Source organism: Cinclus cinclus, chromosome 14, assembly GCF_963662255.1.
Source record: "Cinclus cinclus chromosome 14, bCinCin1.1, whole genome shotgun sequence".
NCBI classification, from domain to species: Eukaryota; Metazoa; Chordata; class Aves; order Passeriformes; family Cinclidae; genus Cinclus; species Cinclus cinclus.
Window position 1 is genome coordinate 7,824,476 of NC_085059.1, and position 22,742 is coordinate 7,847,217.

Consider the following 22,742-nt stretch of genomic DNA (forward strand, 5'->3'; position numbering starts at 1 on the left):
CCCTCACTTTGCACATTAATATTCTGCTTAATAAAGAGTGCTTTTAAGCCGTCGCATGTCAAACAAGACTAGGAGATTATCTGGAACCACATTAATGTCTTAAGCTCAAGGCACTATGCTACATTAGAAAACATGTAGGAAAGTGGAATAAATGATCTTTCAGACAAAGACAGGCAAATGCCATAATATTTTTACCAGGACTGAAAATGATGGGGGAAAAATATGGTGAAAAGCATCAGTTTAAAAAATCTATAAAAAAGATAGAAAAAACCCTTTAACATAAAATATCAGGGAACTGACCAAAGCCAGCAAAACCATAGCAATGACTGCTCTACCTCCTTTACTCTTCACCATGTAGAATTGTTTATCTTCATGATGCTGGCTGTGAAGTCCTCAGAATTCTGTCCAAATCCTTCCCATCAGCTCCAGCCCTCAAGCTGAAGCACCACAATACTAGCTGTTCCCAGAGTCTTTTCTCAGGATCTTTAGCAAAACAGCTGGACCGATGATAACACAGAAAACACTGATTATTAATGTCTGCCTGCTGTGGTTATAGGTCAATCTCCTAACATTTATCACAGGTCTCTTTATCTGTTTTCCTTAAAAAAAAAAAAAAGCCAAAACCCCTGCATAACTGTAATCACACTAGACTCTCTTCATCTGTCCTTCTACCTAGAAAAGTAAAATGTAATTAATTAATTCAAACCACACCAAAAAATGTGAAAAACGTATGAGAAACTCTGCTTTAAATTAATAGAAACCTTTGTTTGGAAAGATTCGATGGCACTTTGTCACCCACAAGAGCTTGTACTGGGTTCCATTATGTACAGAGGGTCCTTATTCCTGTGAAAGGACATTTAGTCCACAAATATAGAGTCTTCAGGGGACAGGACAGGGAGTCCTGATTGAGACAGAGGACATGCTTGGAGTGTGATTCAATCCCAAAATTTAGGACTAAACTGAATATGCATACCCATCTTCAAATACTCTCAGGGAAGTCAAATTATAGGTTAAGAAATAAAGTATCTGAAAGAATTAAATCTGGCTAAGTATCACAACAGAAGTGGTCTTGAAATATGCAGTAATTATCCAGAAAATTAGAACTGGCAAATGAATATAGATGATTGAGACTCAAGGAGTCTTTGAGAAGCTGCCCAGGGATATATTGACAGGACTGGGCACATAAGGATTATTATTTCACTATTTAATACTGAAAATGTAGAGAACTCTGTGAAAGAAGAAAACTAACTGATTTGCATATATTATTAGCTTCAGAAATACAGCTTGGAAAGTTTGCTATACTAAAAGAGGCTTTAAAGTGAACACCAGCATTTATACACAGATGAACTTTCAGAACTTATTCTCTGAATTTCTCTGGGCTGCTTTTGAAGAGCAGCACACCCAGCACACTTGGTGAGCAGAGCTGGTTTGGATGGCAGATGCCTACTTCCCTCACAGATGTGGTGTTCCATTGGCTTCCCCAAACCTGGAACCTCCTTGGACTCCTCTTTTCTTTGCTCCTCTGGTTAGAGTCCTAATCTTGACCTAATCTTTCCCAACACACACTTTGTGTGCACGGAACAAAACTGATCAAAAACGTCTTAATGTGAGAGTCAGTGATGTCCTGTTTCACTGAGCCAAAGAAGTTTAAAGAGGAAAAAAAAAAATAACTACAAAAGACAAACTCAAGTCAGTTAAGCAATTACAGTCATTCCCTTGTTTTGTCCATATCCACACTATGTAACATAGCTTGAGGGTACAGCATTATGTGGGAGATATAAATAGCATACGCCTCCTTAAAATAATTCCCCTCCTAAAGAAGACTGGAAAGAGGAGTAACTTCACTGTAATTCATCTCATTTCAAGTTTACTAAATATAACTGTTCTGTGGAAAACCAATAAACCTATTTATCTAGTGCCACTCAAGTTTAAAAACAAAATAAATTCCCCCAGGAATCACGATTAGTCATTCTTACAACTCAGCATCTGAGGAAACAGAAGCTATATTTTCACTCTTGAACGCTAATTTGATGTTGAGAAAAGTCCCTTAACCATTTGTGTGAAAAAATCCAACTGCTACCTTTCAATATTTCTGAATGACAGTCATGGCTCTGAGCAAACAAATGATGCTCACATATTGTGCCTTGCCTACAGGCATGTTGCTATAATGGAATGGTATTTTGCCTTTTTACAAGATGATATCTCAGTTTCAATAGGGCAAAAATGGCAAGGAAGTTTTGGTTTCCATGAGCTCCTTGGACTTTCAGGCAAATACAATTTCACCCACTCAGTGATGATCTTCTCCTATCAGCAATGCACTACTGAAAAGCCTGAATGACTTGAACAGTCAGCAATTCCTGAGATATTTATAACAACTTCAGAAACCACAGAAGTCATCCTTCCCACTGAACAGCTGCTCAGCTGCAAGATCTGACCTGGAGAGATGCTATTTGAAGGCCCTCAATAATACTAGCATGCTTCTTAATAAAATGAAAACTAAAAAAAACTACCAAAACATCTTCGTCCATCTCAGGCTATAGGAAATCAAGCTTGATAAGTTAATATTTTTATTTCATTTACCTGGATTGCTGCATTATGTATTTCGGAGCCTGAAGAAAACATCAAAGGACAGAAGGTACAAATACGAGTTTGTATTGAGTCTAAATACAGTCTGATATGCTTTGGGGATGAACTGTACTTGTGATACATTCCAGGAATCAACTATGTTTCTTAGAGTCCAGCTTGTGTAAATCTCTCTTTCAGACGTGAGCACAGATGGACAATCACTTTGCAAGCACAGACTAATGAACAAATAGTACATAACACCTCAGGATCTTACACATGTTGAATATTAGGGCAGGTGCCTCCAGGAGCCAGCATGGAACACACCAGCAACTTCTTCTGTAGTAGCCACACCTCTATCTGTGACTTTATTCACAAATAAAACTCTTCCTCTGACACCTGTGCTGTTCTGCTGCACAGTACTAAGCATCCAGAAACTTGTGGTTATTTTCATGGTGAGATATGAGTTTGTACACCACTACAGTGTAAGAGGTGCTGATGAAATGTAAGGAACCCAAATGGACACCAGGAAAACAGCCCTGTTTTAGCACTGGGTTGTTCCTACCACTGTTTCAATCTACACATAGCTCTTTTGACACTTTTCTCCACGAGGCCACTTTTCTTACCATTTCTTTACTCAACTAAAAGGATTAATACCATACAGGAGCAGTGCCTCTTCCAAAAGTCAGTGGGTTTAGCATAGGAATGTGCAAGATCACAGCAATGGCACCCTTTGGTGACAAATAGAAGCACACAATAGGGTCAATCATTTGGGCTGGGAAAAACATTTAAAGCTACTTCTTCACATAAATCTGTTACATGGACAGGATTCCCATTGCAAGGTGAAAAATTTAGGCATTTAGCTTTAAGAACAATGATAACAGTGATAAGCCTTCAAGAGCAAGTAACTTTAGGAAAAGATGAGTTCAACAAGGTTCTTCCATCTCTCCAGTATCATCACATCTTTCTTTTATGGGTTCAGCCTAATCTGATGTTCTTTAACCATGAGATAGACAAAATATAAATTGAAAAAATTCTCATCTTCTTTTAACAGAGATAGTGTTTCTTGTTCACAGATGGTTAAGATTTCAGCATGGTCTCTGTGGTGCTACCAACAGCTTTGGAGGTGTTGAAGAACTTTGATGAGAGGTCTGTGAGCCAAAGACTAAACAGGCAAGTGGACAAACAGCTGCTCATAAGAAATCTCTCACTTGATTTGAGAGTCAGAGCTTCAGACTTCCTGAATCATTGCCAATCATCCCCTGAGCTTCTTACAGGAAGAGTGTAGAGAGGAGAGTCAGTGATTTCAAATGCTACAGGGAGGCTGAACAAATAGATAGAAGTACTTCCCTTATCACTGCCAAGAAAGGAGAGTGTCATAGAACTTGTCAAAGCTTAAATTAGGCAGAAAGTTGTCTTTAACCTGTGTGAAGTATATTGAAGTCCAAAACAAAGAAAAAAGTTAATTTTCAGGTTGCTCCTACAGCATCTGACAGAAGCCATTCAATTCTGACAGGAGCTTCTGCAAAAAGTCACCAAAAAAAAAAATATGGATAAAAACCACCCAAACAAAAATCTCAAACACCACCACCAACAACAAAATTGGGCTTATAATTAGATTTTTTCTCTCTTGACCTAAGGAATGGAACACAGGAACTTACTACTTAAGAACTAAGTGAAAAAAGTTTTATAACAAAAGAGAGTAAAAAATAAGTAACTGCTTTTGAAACTCATTAGTTATGGGATAATTTAGTTTTCAAAAAACTGTTTATTCTATTATATGCATAAGAAACCTTTGGCACTAACAGAGCTAAGGGACCATGTCCTATTCATTTCCATCTGAAGAGGAAGTGTATCCTACCTGAGTAGAACATTACACTTCAACACCACATTAACAACCAATTCAAATCCATTGCCTTTGACAAGCTGACAGATTCCTTGAAAAGAGCAGTGTGCAGAGCGTAAACACAAAGCACATCCCATGAAATATTTAGAAAACGTAATGGCACTTAAACAGCCATCTACACATCACTTTACACATGTGACAGTAGGCATTCACTGCACCACCTGAGCTGACTGGCCAGACTCAGGCTGAGCTTCACAAATGAAGTATTGACTAGAAAAAGCAGTGTGTACCTTGACACAATTATGCACTAATTAGTGAAGTATGCCAGTCTTTGCAATTAGAAAGATTATTAATAGTGGGATACCACACAAGAGGAAAGGTACCAGTCTCTGGTGTGATGAACTTAGAGGAAGCTTTTGGTAAAATTTATCATTTTGAAAGGCAAGAGAAAAATCAATTCAGAGTATGGATGACTGCGATCTGTGCTTTAGTTTACAAGGGAAATGTAAAATACATAGGTTTTGTTTCACCTTAATAAATTTACTTAAACACCAAGTACAGACAAACCTGCAAACCTTGCTGCAAAGGTTTTATCATACATCAGCCACACACAATGCATTTAGCACCAAGTTGGATTGACTTTATCAGACACACATCTCTTTTATAGAAAAGAATAAAAAGGCATTATTCTAACTCAGTTATGGTTTGAACAAAGGCACTGCTGCTTGCTTACCTGGGTGACCTATATCATCTAACTTTTCTTTTATAAAACTAATAATTGACAAACTGAATAATGTGCTGTAATGGAGTTCTTGTTAAACATAGTTTCATCATTTCTCTCTACTAGATGGAAAGGCTCATGATTAAATAATTGAAAAATCTTGTGGTTATTTTGAGAGGTTTTTTTTAAAAGCTCTCCATGTTGTGACCTTCACACAGTGATGCAGATACAGCTGCAGGCAATAGCTCTTTCCTTAGAATTCAGGAAAAAGGAAGAACGCAGCTAGCCTCAGCAGTTTATGAACCCAGCTGCTGCAGTATTTTCCTGATACCCTTAATTCATCAGCCCATATTTCTGTTTTCCTCAGTTTCCTGGCTAAATATCAGACTTCAACTCCTCAGTCTCAATTCCTGGGTGCCTTAGTTAATTCCATTATGAGGGGCACATTCATATTATCCAAAAAAACAAAAAAAAACACCACTGAGAGAAGAAGACTCAAAGAAGAGAGACTGCAAATAGGATACAGCTTCATCAGGCCCTTGTATGGCATATGGACAAAAAGCCCAATGATGCTGTGCCAGAGAAGGGCATAGAATGTGGGACTGGAGTCACCTCAGAGGCAATGGAAAATTTTACAGTGCTGAAGCCCTGATGGACATGAATGGGAGAGACCAGTATGGACATTCATGGTGTAAGAGCTCACCCCACCATATACAAGCATATTTTTTGGCTTAGTTTGGGGTGTTTGCGGGCTTGTGTTGCATTTTCTGCTTGTTTGTTTTAGTGGTACATCCATATAATGATGAGTGCTAGAAACACCTGCATCTCTGGGAGGATGAAACCCAAGATCCTGATGCATATCTCTCAGGTCAACACTGATCTGAACGGAAAATCTAATGGCTGCCCAAGTGCTGAATGTCAGCTATGAGCAAATGAATGTCAAGATGGCATTTGGGTTTACCCTTTTAGGCCACCAAAGCAGAGCTGTCTTGCCACATCTCCATCCTTAATCTCAATATCATCAAGCACTCTGGACCAGATAGTATTTATTGAGCTCTTTCCATATATATCAAAGAGTGTAGCAGTAATTCATCACTTCATCCTGCCAACCTACATTCCAGTTTTGCTGGGTTATACAAAAATTGCAACAAACGTTTAAGCTTTTTAATACTGTCATTGCATATTCTTGTCTTACACAAGGCTTTAAACTTTGCCAGTACTACATATCCATTTTTTTGTCTTTAACCCCATCATCTAGACTCCCTCTGTACTGAATACATAAGCCATTTACCTGGACCAAATTGAGTTTATGTGTAGTTAAGTCTTTAAAAGTCATCCCTGCTAGTCAATTCCCTCATTAGGAAACCACTTCCTATCAGAAGTGCCCTCAGGTTTTGAGAGCACATCAAAATTGGATCCACTTAAGCTACTGAGCTTTGATACTGCGCTTAATGACTTTCTAAATTTGTCATTTACAAAGTACTTTACAAGCCTTCCTAAAGAAGAGCTGAAGTCTGCCCATGCAGGAGTAACCTCCCCAGCTCTCCTCCTTCAGGAGCCTCGGTGATGTATGACGTGTGCAATGCCATTTTCTGAGTGTATGACATTTCATTTAAATCCCATCATTTCCCTGGGACCATCTGGCCACTTTCTCAGCTACGAACCGCACAACTGTGACAGCTCTTCCTCTCTCCTCTCTCCCATCGGCTCCTCCTGTTGTTTCCAAGCTACCTGGGTCGCTCTGGGAGAGAAACAGGCACAACATTCCCAGACAGCTCTCCCTGCAGAAACCAGCACTCCATTGTGACATGCAGAGCAAGTCTGCACCTTCCCTGCTGCTCCTTGTGCCCAAAATATCAATATTCTATCCCAAAATCCTGAGGTCATATTATGTTTCCCACACACACACAGTTGACGATGACACCAATCTGCTCCAACTGCATCCCCACAGTTTAAACTTTCCCTTCTATCAAGGAAAGTATTTCCTGTTGGTAGAAGTGAATATTTCTTGGTGGGGGACTTATAGCAAGCTATCCTAATCTCCCACTTGTTTAACTCAAACAGAATTCTGGGACCAACAACATAAAAAGCTTTTACTTTCTACTCCCTTACAACTCAGAGACATTAGCATGCATACAACAAACCCAAAATAGTCTCAAGAGCAGAACCACAGTGTTGCTAATCTTTCCTGCAAAATATGAAGTGTGAAATAGAAAGCTGAAAAAAAATTTGAAAATGAAATATTGATAGCAACATGTCAAATTTACAACAGTAAAAGTAAGAAAATAAACTCCTTGGCTGTCATCTGTCTGATGCCTTTTTGTAAACTCCTCTGGTGCAATAACATCTTTCCTTTTCTATTGTGATTCCAAGCTTTCTTCAACGTCCCAGGAAAAGCTCAGATTATACTGCTCATAAAATTGAAACAATAATAAACTGTGAGGTCAGTTTGAATTATGACAAGGGGTTTTGTTTTGGTTTTAAGATTTACATATGCATTTGAGAAGTTACTGTAGGAAATCACCATTGAAAACTTCACAGTAGGGAAAAAAAAAAGAAAAATATAATTTATCTAATTTTTCATAAGATTCAATCAGAAGTACAGCAAAAATACAGTTTTTCATATTTTGCCTTATAACTTTTCCAACTTTATTTTCTTCATTCATGGCACTCCTTTGTTTAGTAAGTGATATGCACATAAGATATTGTCTGATACTCAACTTGTAATTACTACAATAAAAAGCACCACCAAAGCAACATGGAAAAAATAATAAAAGTCATTGCCACCAGTATGACTAAAATAGCAAACACTGATGGATATTGAACCTGAAAATACCACTGCAGCTTCCCACAGCACCCTTCTACCTGACTTGAATTGTCACACCTGAAGCTGGAGTCAGTGAGGAAAGGAAGATTTTCTCCAGGAAGGTGAAAGTAGAGGCCCTACAGGATTCCCTGTCAGGACTCCCCAGGCTCATTCTAATAAAGCACCACTTTCCCACACCTCCCAAGCTGGGCTGTCAACACAGAAATGGTTCTCAATTTCCTTCTCATAGGCATTATCTACAAAGAGCTGCCACAACCACTGTGTTTTGTGGTGCATTTCTTTAAAACGTGCCCAGACTACCACAGCACGACCTTGAATTCTCCCTTGTTCTGCTGAAGTTTGGGATTGCTTTATTCCTCCCCATGCATTCTTGTCTTGCTGTTCAGTTCAGAATTACAGCTAGTAAGATAAAAGTATGCCTCGCTAATATTTTTTTTTGGTCTGACATTATTTTAATAACATGGCTTCAGTCCTGGAAATTCTCTTCCTCTCTTTTTTTTTTTTTTTCCTTTACTGGCACACAAACATAAAACAGAAACATCTCAAGTGTGTGCTATTATAATATCAGAATAGAAATCTCATTATAAACATTTTATGTTATGTCCCATTCTATCAGTGACATTATCTATCCATTATATACAATAATGGTACCAGCAGAAAAAGTGTCAAGGGAACAACCTTCTACCAAAAAAAAAAAAAAGTCACCAACACCATTTCTAAATTTTCTCTTTCACAACAGGAGGATTTCCAGGATCTAGATCCACATCAAACCAACAGCCTTCCTTCTGGGTTCACTTTGAGCCAATGAGTTCATTTCAGCACCCAAACCAAGATTTGCCCAGAGCTTCCCATCCTACTTTTCCATTCTCCCTTCCTCTATCTAAGATTATCTTTTCTCTGTTACTGGTCTATTCAGCTTTTCACTCCCATCTGCCTTATGTCACTTGAATTTCACTGCTTTCCTAACAGCTTGTAACTGGTCATTCAAAAACAGTGAACCCAGGAAAAGAGAAAATTGCAGATCTGTTGCAAAAAAGATTCTATACATAAATGCTCCTTAATTATGATCATTCTGTTTTCATGGATTCTTAAACTGAAATTTACCTTATTTTACAATGTTTTATATTTTTCAGAAGAACATAACTTTCAGTTCAACTTTAAAAAAAAAAAAGGACAGAAGAAACCAACCCTGAAAGAGTAGCTACTTCAAGGTCACTACCTAAACACAACCAGCCTCCAAACTTTACTCTGGAAATAGAAATACTGTAGGCTTAGAAAAGAACATGGAACCTGATGGAAAAAAAAAATCCTTTTGAAAACTTTGTCATGATGTTTCAGAATAAATAGTTACAAGATTTAATCAAAGAAAAAATAAGCATTCAGGAACAGTGCTGTATCCCCTATAGCTCACACCTTGTGTCCCCACAGGTGATTCTCTCTCCAAAGCTGGCACATGATATCAGAGGTGATCCGTATTTCTAACTGGCCTTTCAAACTTGTATGCATTAAAAAAAAAAAAGAAATACTTAAATCTCACAACCCAGTACATCACACTGAGTAACAATCAAATGACAGATTTGTTACAAATTCAGAATTGATCTGTCTAAAGAAGAGATGGCCACATCTAGATAGCAGCATAAAGGACAATATACTGTAAGAATTTTGAGTCTAATCAGACTTCTAAGAATATAAGTGTTTTTAAAATATCAGTAAGGTGTTTTATTAGGAAGAATTTCAGTGTACCAAGTAAAATATGGAACTTGATGAGTTTCCATTATTTCAATTTGTCTGTAAGCATTCCAAGCCTGCTAATATTTCAAGGTTCACAGCATTCTGGTTTACAATAAAATTAAATCATACTAAATCTACAAGTGCAGAAAATGGTCACAAGCTTTGTGAATGGATTTGAATGGGAGCAATTTTTAGAAATTAGGCTTCCTCCCTGCTACTTGGCAATGACAAAATGACAAAATACATTTATTGATACAAGAAAATTGCGAGAGGTATGGTTTGCTCGTTCAGGGGTTTTTTTTTAAGTTTAAATTGTGATAGCATCTCAATATTTAAAAAAAATATCTTTTAAAGCTGAACTACTCTTTCATAACACTTGAGATGTATCAGGGAAAAAGCTTAAACAGTACTTTCAATAAATTCAGAGGTGCAAGCATCATGAGCTCCTTCTAATATTGCTAGGCAAAAATGGTAAAGTCTCATACCAAGTAATGCCTTGCTTTATACTGGTATCCTGCAAATATGAAACCTTATCAGAGTACAAATTTCTCTTGAAATATGGATTCTTGTTACTTCCTCTCAAGATGAACACCTAGCAGGTTATTGATCTGCTTTTGAAGGACACAGTGTTTATTATGTAGGAAACACCACTGCTGGGCACAAGTGTGAGAAATTAATGATGGTTTTGTAAGTGTCCACACTGTGGTGCTGAACCAGTGGGGCAACTGTCAATCTATATGATAATGTATCCCAAAACTTCATAAAATCAGTGATGTGAAGAAGCATTGATTTTTGAGCTAACCAGGATTTGTGAGAGAGTAAGGCTAAAAAGTTTACTGAAGTTAACACCTCTGTGTACACAACAGTTGCTTCATACTTGTGTGATTTTAAAACAACCAAACACACAGAAACCTTTCTTACAGAAACCCAAAAAGAATTCCACATACTGGTTTATTACTTGCTTTCTGTTGGATCATGTTGTTCTTTCTCCTATTAATACCATTGTTAGAAACACGAAAAATTGATTAACTGCACGGTATTCCCAATTACATAAGAATTCACTTATTATGGGGAGGAAAATTTAAAACAAGTGAACAGACTCATTCTTTTATCAGTCTGTGCCAGTGTGCATAAAAGCGGGTGCTGAGATTATGTTTTCTTAGACAAAAGCTGTGACACACTTCTGCTGCTGAAATGGAGACAACCACGTGCACAAAAGCAAATTTCTGCTATGACACTGAAGCCCAATCATTCCACAATGCCAGAATTCTATTAGTCAGGTTTTTTATTTGAAATTACACTCAGAAGCCTTAACAAAATTGTATTAAAATCAATGGAAGTTGTCATATTTTCTATGAATGGTATTATTAAAAGGAAAAATCAATTAACCAGTCACTGATTCTTTTTAAAACATGGGCTTCCTTGTACAAACCATTATTAGTAAATGCACATTCCCTCCTTAGTTTTGATGAAGAAATGTATCCTGCTATGTCTATGGAGAGGATATATTACTTGATGATTCAATTTAAATCAACCAAAAAAGACTGCTGTTACAAACAAAATCAATTGCACTTTGCTGAACTTCTTTCTATCAACATGTAAACTGTAATTCTGCCCTGTTTGCTTTGACAAGCACTTGCTCGTGTTTCCAGAGCCTGGCACACCCGTTTTGCTGAAACTAAGACAACTGCCAGTGAGTACAGGGAGGAGCCCAAAATAAAAACCTACAAAAATCCTCTTGTGAGAGACACTCAACACGTAGCAAACAGAGTATTATCTCAACCTGCTTAGCAGAGAGCTGGTCTCATGAGCTGGAACAGTTGCTCTGAAGGTTGATGATGTTAGGGAGTTTCCTCTTCACATCCACAGAATGATAAGATCTAAACCCCTTCATTTCTATTTTAATTAAGCTGAATTTGCACTTTCATCACCCTACGGGATGGAGGAAAAATTCCTGCAAATCCTTTTTTACTGTTTTCCATCTTGAGTTCTGTTTAAACTATGTGAGTGCAGAAAATTCCCCAGCTAAGAACTTTGGGGTGATGCACATGGAGAACCTGATTCTGGGTATGTGCACCTGAGAGGACAGTGCTGAACACAGGACACTCAGACTCTACCACTGCCAGGCTGCTTGGTCACAAGTGATTGGTGCTATGCCCAAAGTCTCATTTCTGTGACCTTAAACTACACTAAACACAAGTGTTCTGCCTCAGTTTTCTAAAAGCCCCCCAATATCAGTAATAAAAGAGCAAAAGAATTGTTTCTTGCAACTTCAACACCATGGAAAAATACATAAAATTAAATCTGATTGTTGCAAATTAGCATCGTTGTTACAACTACCAGCACATTGTGGATTATTAAAATTAGTTGAAGCTGTGTATAAAAATCACATATAAAAACTATTTCTCTTTGGAAATTTCCTTCTGCTTCTCATCATTCAGTTTCATTTAAGATACTCGGAGCACAAACTTCTGTGACAGATTATGGCATGAAAAGTAAATTGTAAGACCAAACATAATATCTATCATATAATGCACATATAATAGCTTCCTGAAAGCGATGCTAAAAAATACTCAAGACATGTTAAAAACCAGCTTTAGTCGAAGTGAGAAAGTGCAAACTTCCCCTTTAAAAGCAGACTGGTGTATTTTTAAGTATGCTCAGGCTCTCACACAGGTAGGTTAGGAATGCACTGAAGGAAAAGACCTGACCTACCATTTTCCTCATCTGACTTGTTGTCGTTGTCGGAGTCGGTGAGCGTGAGAGCCGAGTTCTCACGGCTCGACAGGCCGGAGCTCCTCCTGGATTTGATGCCTCTGCCCCACAGCCTGATGGCGTGCTCTGGGGACATCCCTCCCTCCGTGTCCGAGTCGGCGTCCGAGCCCGTGCTCAGGGAATAGCCCTGGTGCAGAATCCCCATGTCCGAGCAGTACCCGCTCCGGTGGGGAGAGGGCTCGCAGATCCCTAGCTCTGCAAGGGTGAAGTTTGTTCCTAGAAGGACAACAAGAAAAGAATAATTAAGTAGTTTAAAAAGCTAGGGGATTTATTTTCAGCTTGAAAATATCAGACCTTTTCAAATTTTGCTCGGTTCTGCTCTATACCGATGAATCACTTAGAGAAATCTCTGGTGCACTTGTCTAGCAAGACTTAACCTTGAAAAATATTGAATGTATCTAAAATGGATGAAATATCCAAAACGAAGGTAGGAAAGGTCTCTAAATTTTAGGCTACTCTTTTCACCCCAAATAATTAATTAATCACTTAGGTGTGTGATTAACATATACCTCATGTACAGTGCCAATGATACAACCTGCTTTAGCATGTAGGTAACCTTGTATTTGTAGGACAGAACATGAGCTTTGAAGTTATGCATTTGATAACTCAAAAAAGAGATTTTTTTTTTTTAATGAAGCACATTTTCACATACACTAGTCTTTCACAGAGATAGCTAAAGGATACAAATGCATCAGTGAGGTAACATGGAATTTTATCACCGATTTTATATTTACATTTGGTGCAACTGGTAATTTAATATCTGCTAAAGAAACCAAGATAGACCTTACATTGTAACTGTTTTCATTTCCCCCCATATTCCAAAAGAAAGAATGCATGGATACCAAAATCAGGAGGTCATTTGGTTTAAAGGCAAAACTTTCTGAGACAATGTCAAAACATGTGACCTGTAGCAGTAAATAACAACTCAGTGGACAAAATCTTATATATTTTTAAAGCACACAGAGTCCCCCAAGGTCCTCAGAATGTCCAGATTTGCTTCCTGATTTCTGCTTATGCACTTGTTTCCTACAGTAATGAACAGGGAAGTAAAAAAATAAAGGGAAATATTCACTGGTCTCTAAGGCTTTCAAGGATTTTGAAAAGTAAAGTAATTTGAGCATCATTACATTGGGCTAAAAAAACAAAAACCAGACTGAAATTGCTGGCAATACAACTGCCAATTATTTAACTAATTTCTTAATTCACAGGGAAACCAGATCTGTGGTCTGTGTTTCTAAAACAGTAGTTTTATTTTGTTCAAAATCAGTTTCTATTTTCTCCTTTTCCTTTATATTTTTGTCAGAATGAAGCTAAACAATGGAAGTTCATACACTAAATAAAACACACAAATGTCTTCTATTAATAAAGAAAGTAATTAGATTTTTTTTAAGTATTAGAACTTATTTATCCGATCAGCCAGGAAAGCTCATAGAGCTTTCAATCTATCTGGTTCCCCCTCCTGTATCAGCTCTCTCCAGTCTCCTATCTAGCTGCCAAAGCACATTTTGGATAAGGGGTGTATGCTTACATGCAAAATGTAAAACTGGGGCCCAGTTTAAATTTATTCCTGAGGCTCATCAGTTAAAGAAAGGAGATGGATTTCTTCTGGAATGCTGACCTATGTCCTCAGCCAGCAGTGACCAGGCTCGTGTGTGGCTCTGTCACCCCAAGGTCAAACAGTGACAGTCACAGCCCCGCAGTGACACTGGGGCCACAGCGCCAGGTGAAGAATTCCAACCAGATGATGCTGCTCAAGGAATGGAGCATTTAGTGACAATGTGTAAAAAGGATATAAAAAGGCTGACATTAAAAAAGCCAGCTCGCTTTCATCAACACCAAATCAACCCAAACCCTCCTAGTTAGGAGCATAATATACCTGCCTTCTAATATTTAATGCAGTAATCAGAAATTTAGTGGTTTTGTCAAAAGCAGGGAACTCAACAATCCTAAAAATGAGTTTTTCAGGTGCACTTCAGTCTAGAGATCTTTTGCTTGTTTTTTTCAATTATTATTTTTGTAATAAGTGAAGAGTTCTAGCATGACAGCTAAAGCTACTTTAAAGGAAAATGCAAACTTTAATCATATGCAATTTCAGTAGAAGACATTTAACAAAAACAGTTTGATTAATTAGGATTTTGCTTCAGCCATATTAGCAAACTAAGGTTAGACTTAATAATAAAAAGGTCAAAATCAAACTAAAATGAATATAAAAAATGGACTGAACTGAATCACAGTAGGCCATAGTAGCCCACCCCAGAATGGGTACATGTAGAGTACATGTTGGCATTAGATACACATTAAAATTACAAAACTCATCATGAAAATGAAGTTTTTCAAATTTTCTAGTTTGCTGGTAGCATGTCTACAAATACACACAAATTATGAATATTTTAGCTTAATTAAGCTGCTGTACATACACAGCAAAACATTTTGATGATATTCTGTGGATTTTAACAGCCCTTGCCAAGCCCAGATGATATAATTTTGATTAGCATCATGCTCTCACTTTGTCTGAGGAAAATGGTATAGGCACTGAAATACACAGTTCACAAAACTCATTCACCCATTTGAGTTTTATTATCTGGGAACTTGGCATTTTCCAGTAACTGACCAAATTTTAAAAAAACTGAGAAGTGGATCACATTATGAGCACAAATGGAATCTGCTCCTGAACCTCTGGGAAAGGATTTTCTATGCTGCTTCTCAGAAATCCCTTTACAGTCTCATGACCTGATGGTAGACATGAAATATTCTAGAAATTTCCCTGTCTAGTAAAGACATGTTCTTCGCTGGTAGATTTTAAATTAGTTTTATATACTAACTTTTGGCATTTGCTTCTGCAAAACATTATTTGAGACTTTTTTGTAATGCAGCATACTTTGGCAGAATGGCAGAATACTTTGTCCTTGGATAATTGTTTTTTCACATCTACACACACACACACATGTAGAGATAGATATACATATATAAGAGGTTTTCAGATATGTATTTTACATCCAAAAATATAGAAATGTATCTCTATAATTCCTGATATCTTCAAAGCCCTTAATTTACTGTAAAATCTGAGGAAAGGAAGATGGAAATACTACAATTATATTATCTAGTCCTTTTCTTATTCTAGACCATGTTCTCCTACATGCCTTGTTTTCCTAAAATGAAACCCACAGGCCCTGAATGACATATGAACTGCTTCCACTAACATATTATTCCCTCATTTACTGAGCCATTATTGCACATTAAGGTACTAATGCCATCAGTAGACCACCCTTGCACATTCACATAGAGGATAAATAAAATCTGGACGCACAGAAATAATTTGTCCAGTAATTCACAGAATAAGCTGAGATGGAAGGGAAAGTCCGAGTGCTGACCCTGCACAGGACAGCCCAACCAGCACAGCCTGTGCCTGGGAGCATTGTCCAAGCACCTCTTAAACTCTGTCACCTCTTCCCTGAGGACCCTGCTCTTGTGCCCAACCATGCTCTGGGTGAAGACTCTTAGAATTTCTAATAGCCAGCCTAAACCTCCCCTGACACAATTTCAGGCCACTCCCTCGGGTCCTGTCACGGGTCACCACAGAGAAGAGATCAATGTCTACCCCTCCTCTTCCCCTCACAAGAAAGAGGACCTTCTGTACCCAGCTGTATGTGGAATGAGGTGTCTTCTTATTCTCCTCCAGTTGTACAGACCAAGCGCCCTCAGCAGCTCCTCACATGGCTTCCCTCAAACCCTGCCCCATCCTGGCCCTCCCCTGGGTGCCCTACTATTACTTTGCAGATGAAGCATAGTCTCAAAAGATGGAAAAATACCCAAGTCATTTTGTATCCATTCAGCCCACCAGAATACTCCATCTGGAATCCTGATGACAAAGTTCAGCAAGAGCAACTCAGCCCTCCCTGCCCCAGTGCCAGCACAAACTACAGCACTTAAGAACTGGAGAGGGGAAACAGAGGCACAGCCTGGCCTGGGGCTAAGGTTTAGTGTTTCCTTTAAGGGCTATCAGCCTTACAGCTCTAAGAGATGCTGGGAGCTCAGGCATAGCAAGACCTTGTGGAGGACAAGCGAAGGCAGCAGGGCAGCAGTCCCACTGCTTGCCATGCCCTGGCCAGTCAGACTGCTCTGCTGTGAGCCCACAGACACAACACTGGGCCACAAGCCAGGCTGCTCTGCATGCATGCAGGCAGCCGAGAGTGGCTTCTTACAGAGTGAGACACCGCTCCCTATACCTGGGGCTTGCAGGGAGCTGAGAGGAGCTGAACTGCCCCTCCCTGAAATGTCACTTGCAAAGCAGGACTGATAGGCGCAGGCACAATCCATTCCTGCACACGGAATGCTTTCTTTCAGATTCTTGTAACATCTACTACCTTGCTGGTGACACTAAGAGAAAAGAGATAATGTCAGATCCTTACTGGTGGATAAGAAACTTCTTTCCCTTGAAGAACACAGCACCAAAAATAGAAAGTCACAAGGTTTTGCTTTTTCACATGAAACAGAGCTTAGCAGTCTCCATCCTCTGTCCCTTCATCCCCTCCTGCAGAAACCACTAGATGATTTTCATTAAAGGAAGGCAGTTAAACCCAGCTGCTCCCTTAAGGTGTACATAATCTCTCCTACAAAAAAAGACCAGCAGTATTCTAGTTTAGCAGTGTAATATAGTGTTATGTACTTACTCATCATTGCCCATAATCCACATGCTGTGAACAGTCTCTCAACAGAATAGATGTTTTCCTTTAAATGAGGACATTACTTCTATTATCTCTTTAGTGCACTTCGTTGTACAGAAATTTACTGTTTCAGTTATTTAGGATATAAACACTTACTAACAGTGTGTTGAATTCAGTGATGTACTACTGTACTCATTATCCCTGCTAAGCCTAGAAAGCATCACCATTTAAGCAAAGTTTACTTTCACCTAACCCCTAGGCAGAGGTCTCATTTGGGTGATCACAAACTGCATGAATTGCCCTTCTGAAGATTAATCTAATCCAGCTGTGATTGCTACAAGATGCCTCAGAGGAAGATCTCTGCAACTAGTAATGCACAGATAAGATAAATTTGCCTTCAACATGACATCAAGTTCAAGACTGGGCTAAGTCTGAAATCAAAAGGATAAATACCACTCACAGTCTTTGCTACTACAATCAATTATAGAAAGTAAAAAGAACAAAAATATATCTGAGACATTCCATCCTTTCTCAAGCTTTTGTTATGTTCAGAGCTATAATGATTTTGCTGGCAGGAGTACCACAATTTAGGTCCAATCTCTGGAAGAGGTCTCTCTCCTTTTAAAAATCTCTGATTTTAATTTTGCTCAATTCATTATAAATTCAGTCTGCTTTGGTCCCTTCTGCAGTGAACTGACTAGAAACAGCATACAGAACTGTTTGTGCATGTTGCAATGCGTGGTTTGAATGCAAAGCTAATTTCCTAGCTTCTTCCATCAGTGACAGAATAATTTTTAATAGTCTTTTATAATCTGCCTTGCTCCTTTCTGACTCTGAGATGCCCATGCTGGGCTGCTTTCTGCTGGGATAGAGTTCATTTTCTTCACTGCAGCTGGTATGGGGCTGTGAGGGTTCAGCTATTGCTAGCAGTTCTTACACAGATTCAGGGTCTTTTCCACTCCGTCCAACCAGCTATATTTCTGGCATCACCTTATGGGGATGAACCTGATTTTGATTATATGCTGGCTTTGGGAAAAGTATACATTTATGGCTTTCTCCTCAAGTGCTGATTGTTGATTAAAGACAAAATCATATTTGAGAAGACAAGAGGATGGAGCTAGGCAGCAAACATAACTATTATCTACCCCACACAGCCCACATTGAAATGCAAATCTTCAGGCCAACACTTTACTTTCTTAGGCAATCTTTCCAACCTTTCCAAGCTCAGAGGAATGGTAAAAAGAGTACAGCTTCATTTATTATATAGGGAAGTGTTATTCCTACCAATTGTCCATACTCAAACCTGAAGGAGACAGATGTATGCAATTCTGTAAGCGATTGCTCTGCTTTCCTCTGCACTTCACCCTTCTGTGCTCTCCCTGGGTGCACTTCTCCTCCTCCTCCTCCTCGCTAATGAAGCGCCAGCAAAAAGAAAATTCCAAGCTGAGCCTCCCCAATGATTGTCTGGCAACAGAACACTGGGAAAGCCCTGCTCAGAGCTGACCTCACAGGCCAGCAGCAGCTCCTGGGCACACCTGAGAGCTTCCAGCCCTTCTGCACTCAGTACAGCTCCAGTACACTCCAGTACAGCTGCTGTATTCCAGCAGAGATGCACAGACAAATGGAGGGGAAACACTCCCAGACTTGGAATCTCCCATTCAAAGCATGGGGATACCTTGGTTTAACCAACACAACAGTCACTGAAGGCAACATGAGGGATTTTCTCCAGCATCCATCTTAGAACCAGTCAGATATTCACTGTCCAGTCTCCAAACAAACCAACCCCATGAAGCTAACATTCAGTTCCTGTTACTTTTTCCTTTGCAAGCAGCAGAGAAAGAACAGAATGTGAAGCCTCATGGCAAATCATGAAGTTCTCGTAAACTCCCCAGGTCCAAACACCATCAAAGTAATAGTGGGTTTTGGAGGTGGTGTTTGGGGGTTTTTGTTTGTTTGATGGATTTTTTAATAGAATTTTATGAAAAAGCATTAGAGTGCATATTTTATATTCCCAGCCCAAAACGGCTGAAAATGTGGAATACTTTTATTAAATGCCTGTTTCCTTTTACGAGATAGCGAATTTCTAAATAAAATCCATCACAGAAAAAGAAGAAGAGATTACAAATTTCTGTGTACTTGAAGTGATAGCTAGTATAAAGAGCAAAGAAAGAATTATTTTCAAGTTGCTTTTGTATGTTAACCAACCTGCTCAAAACATGATACTATCTCCTGTCACACACAGTATTTTCCTATGAAGGAATAACAACTGCAACTCCATGGAAAATGCAAAGTTGGAAGAGTAGTCAGTTTTAAAGACAGTGTAAGGAAAGAATGAAGTGCAGTCCCAACAGAGGAGAGCTACCATTTCCTGTCTGTATTGACTATGCATGTTTGCAATGCACACCTAGGCTCGTTTGGCACAAAGTAGTAAAATGGTCCCACAGAATTTAAAATCATTTTTCACCAGCAAAAAAAAAATATATATATTTTCATTCTAGTCTAGCTCAGAAGATTTAGGTCTCGTGTTGTTAAAGTATTTTCAATTATGTCAGAAAAGGACAGTGAGTTCTTGGTTTCCAGTTGACTCTCTCGCTCTCTTGCTATAGATACACACACATATAAAGTACTTTTTGGATAAACTCACTTTATGGCTGTTTATCTTCACTGCTACACTAAACTGAGTTCAATTATTAAGAAAAATAACTCTATGAAAATTTGTAGTAAACAACCAGTGGATAAATGTGCTGTTGATACTTTGCTGAATTAATGAAAAACCTTTTTCTTATTTTTATATTCTTAAATCAAGATTCAAAAAGTGACAAAAAACAAACCACTGTTCATGAGTGGATAAATAAACTGTGCTCTTAAATAACAGCAGAAGTCACTGGTAATAAGCTTTCATACTTCCATAACTGGTTAATTGGGAATTCTAAAAATACCTGAATCAGCTGTCAACACAGAAAAAAACCTTAATTGTTTCTCTATACCTTGCTTCACAAGCTAGGAACACAGATACTCTATATTTTATGAAGGTCCCCAGGCACATATAAAGATTTCTGAGCACTAGCAGCTGTCAGCTCTTTAGTCACAAGGTGCTTCTTCACTGTAAATACCATGTCACTTAGAAATAATGGTAATGTAAATTGTAACCTGTACAGTAGAATAAAAAGTTTAAACCATTATTCAGCTGAGAACTGGTGTTTATATTCTGAATGATGTTGCTCCTTATAGGTTTCAGAAATGATAGAGATGTCAGCTTTAACTCTGCATTTCTAATTTTACTAGGAGCACCATCAATATGTATGGCTTTGAGGACTGAGAAAATAATTCACCTAAAATGAACAGGTTCCCAAAAAAAAAAAAAAAAAAAAAAAGTCAAATATTTTAAACTGAGAATTGCATCAATTGAAAATGTCACATAAAAAATTCACATAAACTTCTTGCCAAACTTGGAGAATAATGAAATTAAAATCATTTGAGCACTATAATTTTGGACTAGAAGTTAAATATCTTATAAATAGGTATCTAGGGAAGCAGGTGAAGCTTTTTGAGAAGTTCACCTACAAACAACCCTACTTCCTTTTAGTCACCAATAGTCTTCATTCTAGGAGAAGATGAGGAAACATCTGTATTTATTTGACTGAATTATAACCTGCCTTCAGCTTTTAACTTTTAGTCCTAACTAAATAATTAGCTATTTTCATTGGCCAGTGAGTTGTATTATGAACGGATCTGTCGGCACTAATCCAGATGATTACTGGTCCTGAACTTTGCTACAGACAAAGCACACGCCTTTAACCCAGGGATTCTTTCCTTCCAGCAATGACTGCTGTTTGCACACTGCACGTACAATCCCAAGCATGCAAAGGCAGTGACCTGGCACATCCAGCAGCTGCAGGGCTACAGCAAGAGCACTGCAGAGCCACCAGCTCCATTGCTGGAGCTCACTGCTCGTGCCAGGCATCGGAGGAGCTGTGGAGGAAGAACTATGATCTCCTCCCGTGCACCTCTTTTCCTTCCCTACCTTGCAGTGTTTTCCATGCAGTCACAACACGCTGCTCTTTGATTTTGTTTTCCTGGTCCCTGTGTGCCCACGTTGAACATCAAGATTTCAGCCTGTTGCACTCAGCAGTGGTGCTGGCAGGCACGGGCTGTTCCAAGGCTCTCTTCCCACCTCAGCACCACAACTCCTTGCCTAACATAAACTGCTTCTCTATTTCATCTACACTTCCCTCTGTTTCAGTGGTTTAAAATTTCAGTAACAGTGTTTTAATTTAGACTCTTTTCCCTTCTTCAATGAACAGAGAAGATTAGCATTATGTGCCAATAAACAGGTTATAGATTCTGTTTCAAACTTTCTGCTGTTTGAAACTCCATCTCTGTTCTACGAAACTCCACTGGAACAACAGGGCCAGTTGTTGCACTTCTGTTGTCCCTTCCCTCTCACTTCTGAAGGACTGCCAGCACTGACTTTATTGGTTTATAACCGAGGGACATGCAAGTGTGCCAAAGAGTGAGTCAAGCTCCTACCATCACTCTGCATTATGTTTAACTGGTGGCAGTGTGCAATTTTCTGAAGAGGAATTATCAAGATATCTCAATCAGAACAACAATTTTGTCAATAATATTTTGTTTATGGAAAAATGTTCACCCTGATTTCCACAAACTGACTTTAAAAATAATGATTTTCCCCTACTAGATCAAATACTCTGCATGAGAACCAGTTGTAATTAAAAAAATACTGCACTTGTCTGTCACTTAGTTCTGCACAAATTCTCAGCCTAACCCCAAAATCTTTGTGAGGCAATTTTTTAAAGAGATAATAGAGCAAATACTACAAAATCAGACCAAAATTCAGTTGTTTGAAAGAGACTTACAGTGTAGGCTGTGTTATTTGACTGTTTTTAACACACAGGTAGTCTCAATTGCTAAGTGCCTTTACTTGCTTCATAAGTGCCTTGCAGATCAGGTGAAATGACAAATTCACATTTCACTGATAAATGTCAAGTATGCCTAGGCAACATACAATTACATTTTTTTTTTATTTATCATCATCATCATCATCATTATTATTTTTAAGTTTGTGGACTCCAATTATAGAACTGCTTGGATTTAGCAAGAGGGAGATTAGATTGGATTATTCATTAATCCTCCCACTAGTTCACACTTTTCAGCCTACCAACATTTTGCAAAGAAGCATTTTAGGTTAGTTCACATAATTCCCTTTTGGTTATATGGGATTCACAAGCAGCTCTGAACCTAAAATCTTTGAAAGGGAGTATAGAGTATGTAAGGATAGCACTGGGAATGGGAAAAAAACCCACCCCTCCTCTCTGCTGCTTACAGGATGCCTTGGATGAGAGCTTGTCCATTCTCCTCCCAGACTCTTCACCCATGATGTGAATACTGACAGCAGCACTGTCTGGTGCTGTTGGATGTCTCTTGCCTGTGGCCTTGCAGTCACTGTCTTATCAGAAAAAAATGTGTTCTAAATTACCGGTGTGATGGGGCACAGGAGCTAAGCTGGCTGGTGGCTTCAGGTGGCTTAAGCCACCATGACAGGCTCTGGATACTCAGATTTATCCATCACTTTCAGACTGATGAACTCTGATTTGG

At 38.6% G+C, this 22,742-nt stretch overlaps 1 protein-coding gene across 5 annotated transcripts in view; it reads right to left on the reverse strand.

Moving 5' to 3' along the window:
* The window catches only part of TENM2 (teneurin transmembrane protein 2), a 480,855-nt gene that overhangs the window by 430,432 nt on the left and 27,681 nt on the right, over window positions 1-22,742 (reverse strand). For all 5 annotated transcript variants that reach the window (XM_062502010.1, XM_062502009.1, XM_062502008.1 and 2 more), the window contains exon 2: window positions 12,403-12,678. In XM_062502010.1, the coding sequence (XP_062357994.1) occupies window positions 12,403-12,678 (276 nt within the window). The remainder of the gene's footprint in view (window positions 1-12,402; window positions 12,679-22,742) is intronic.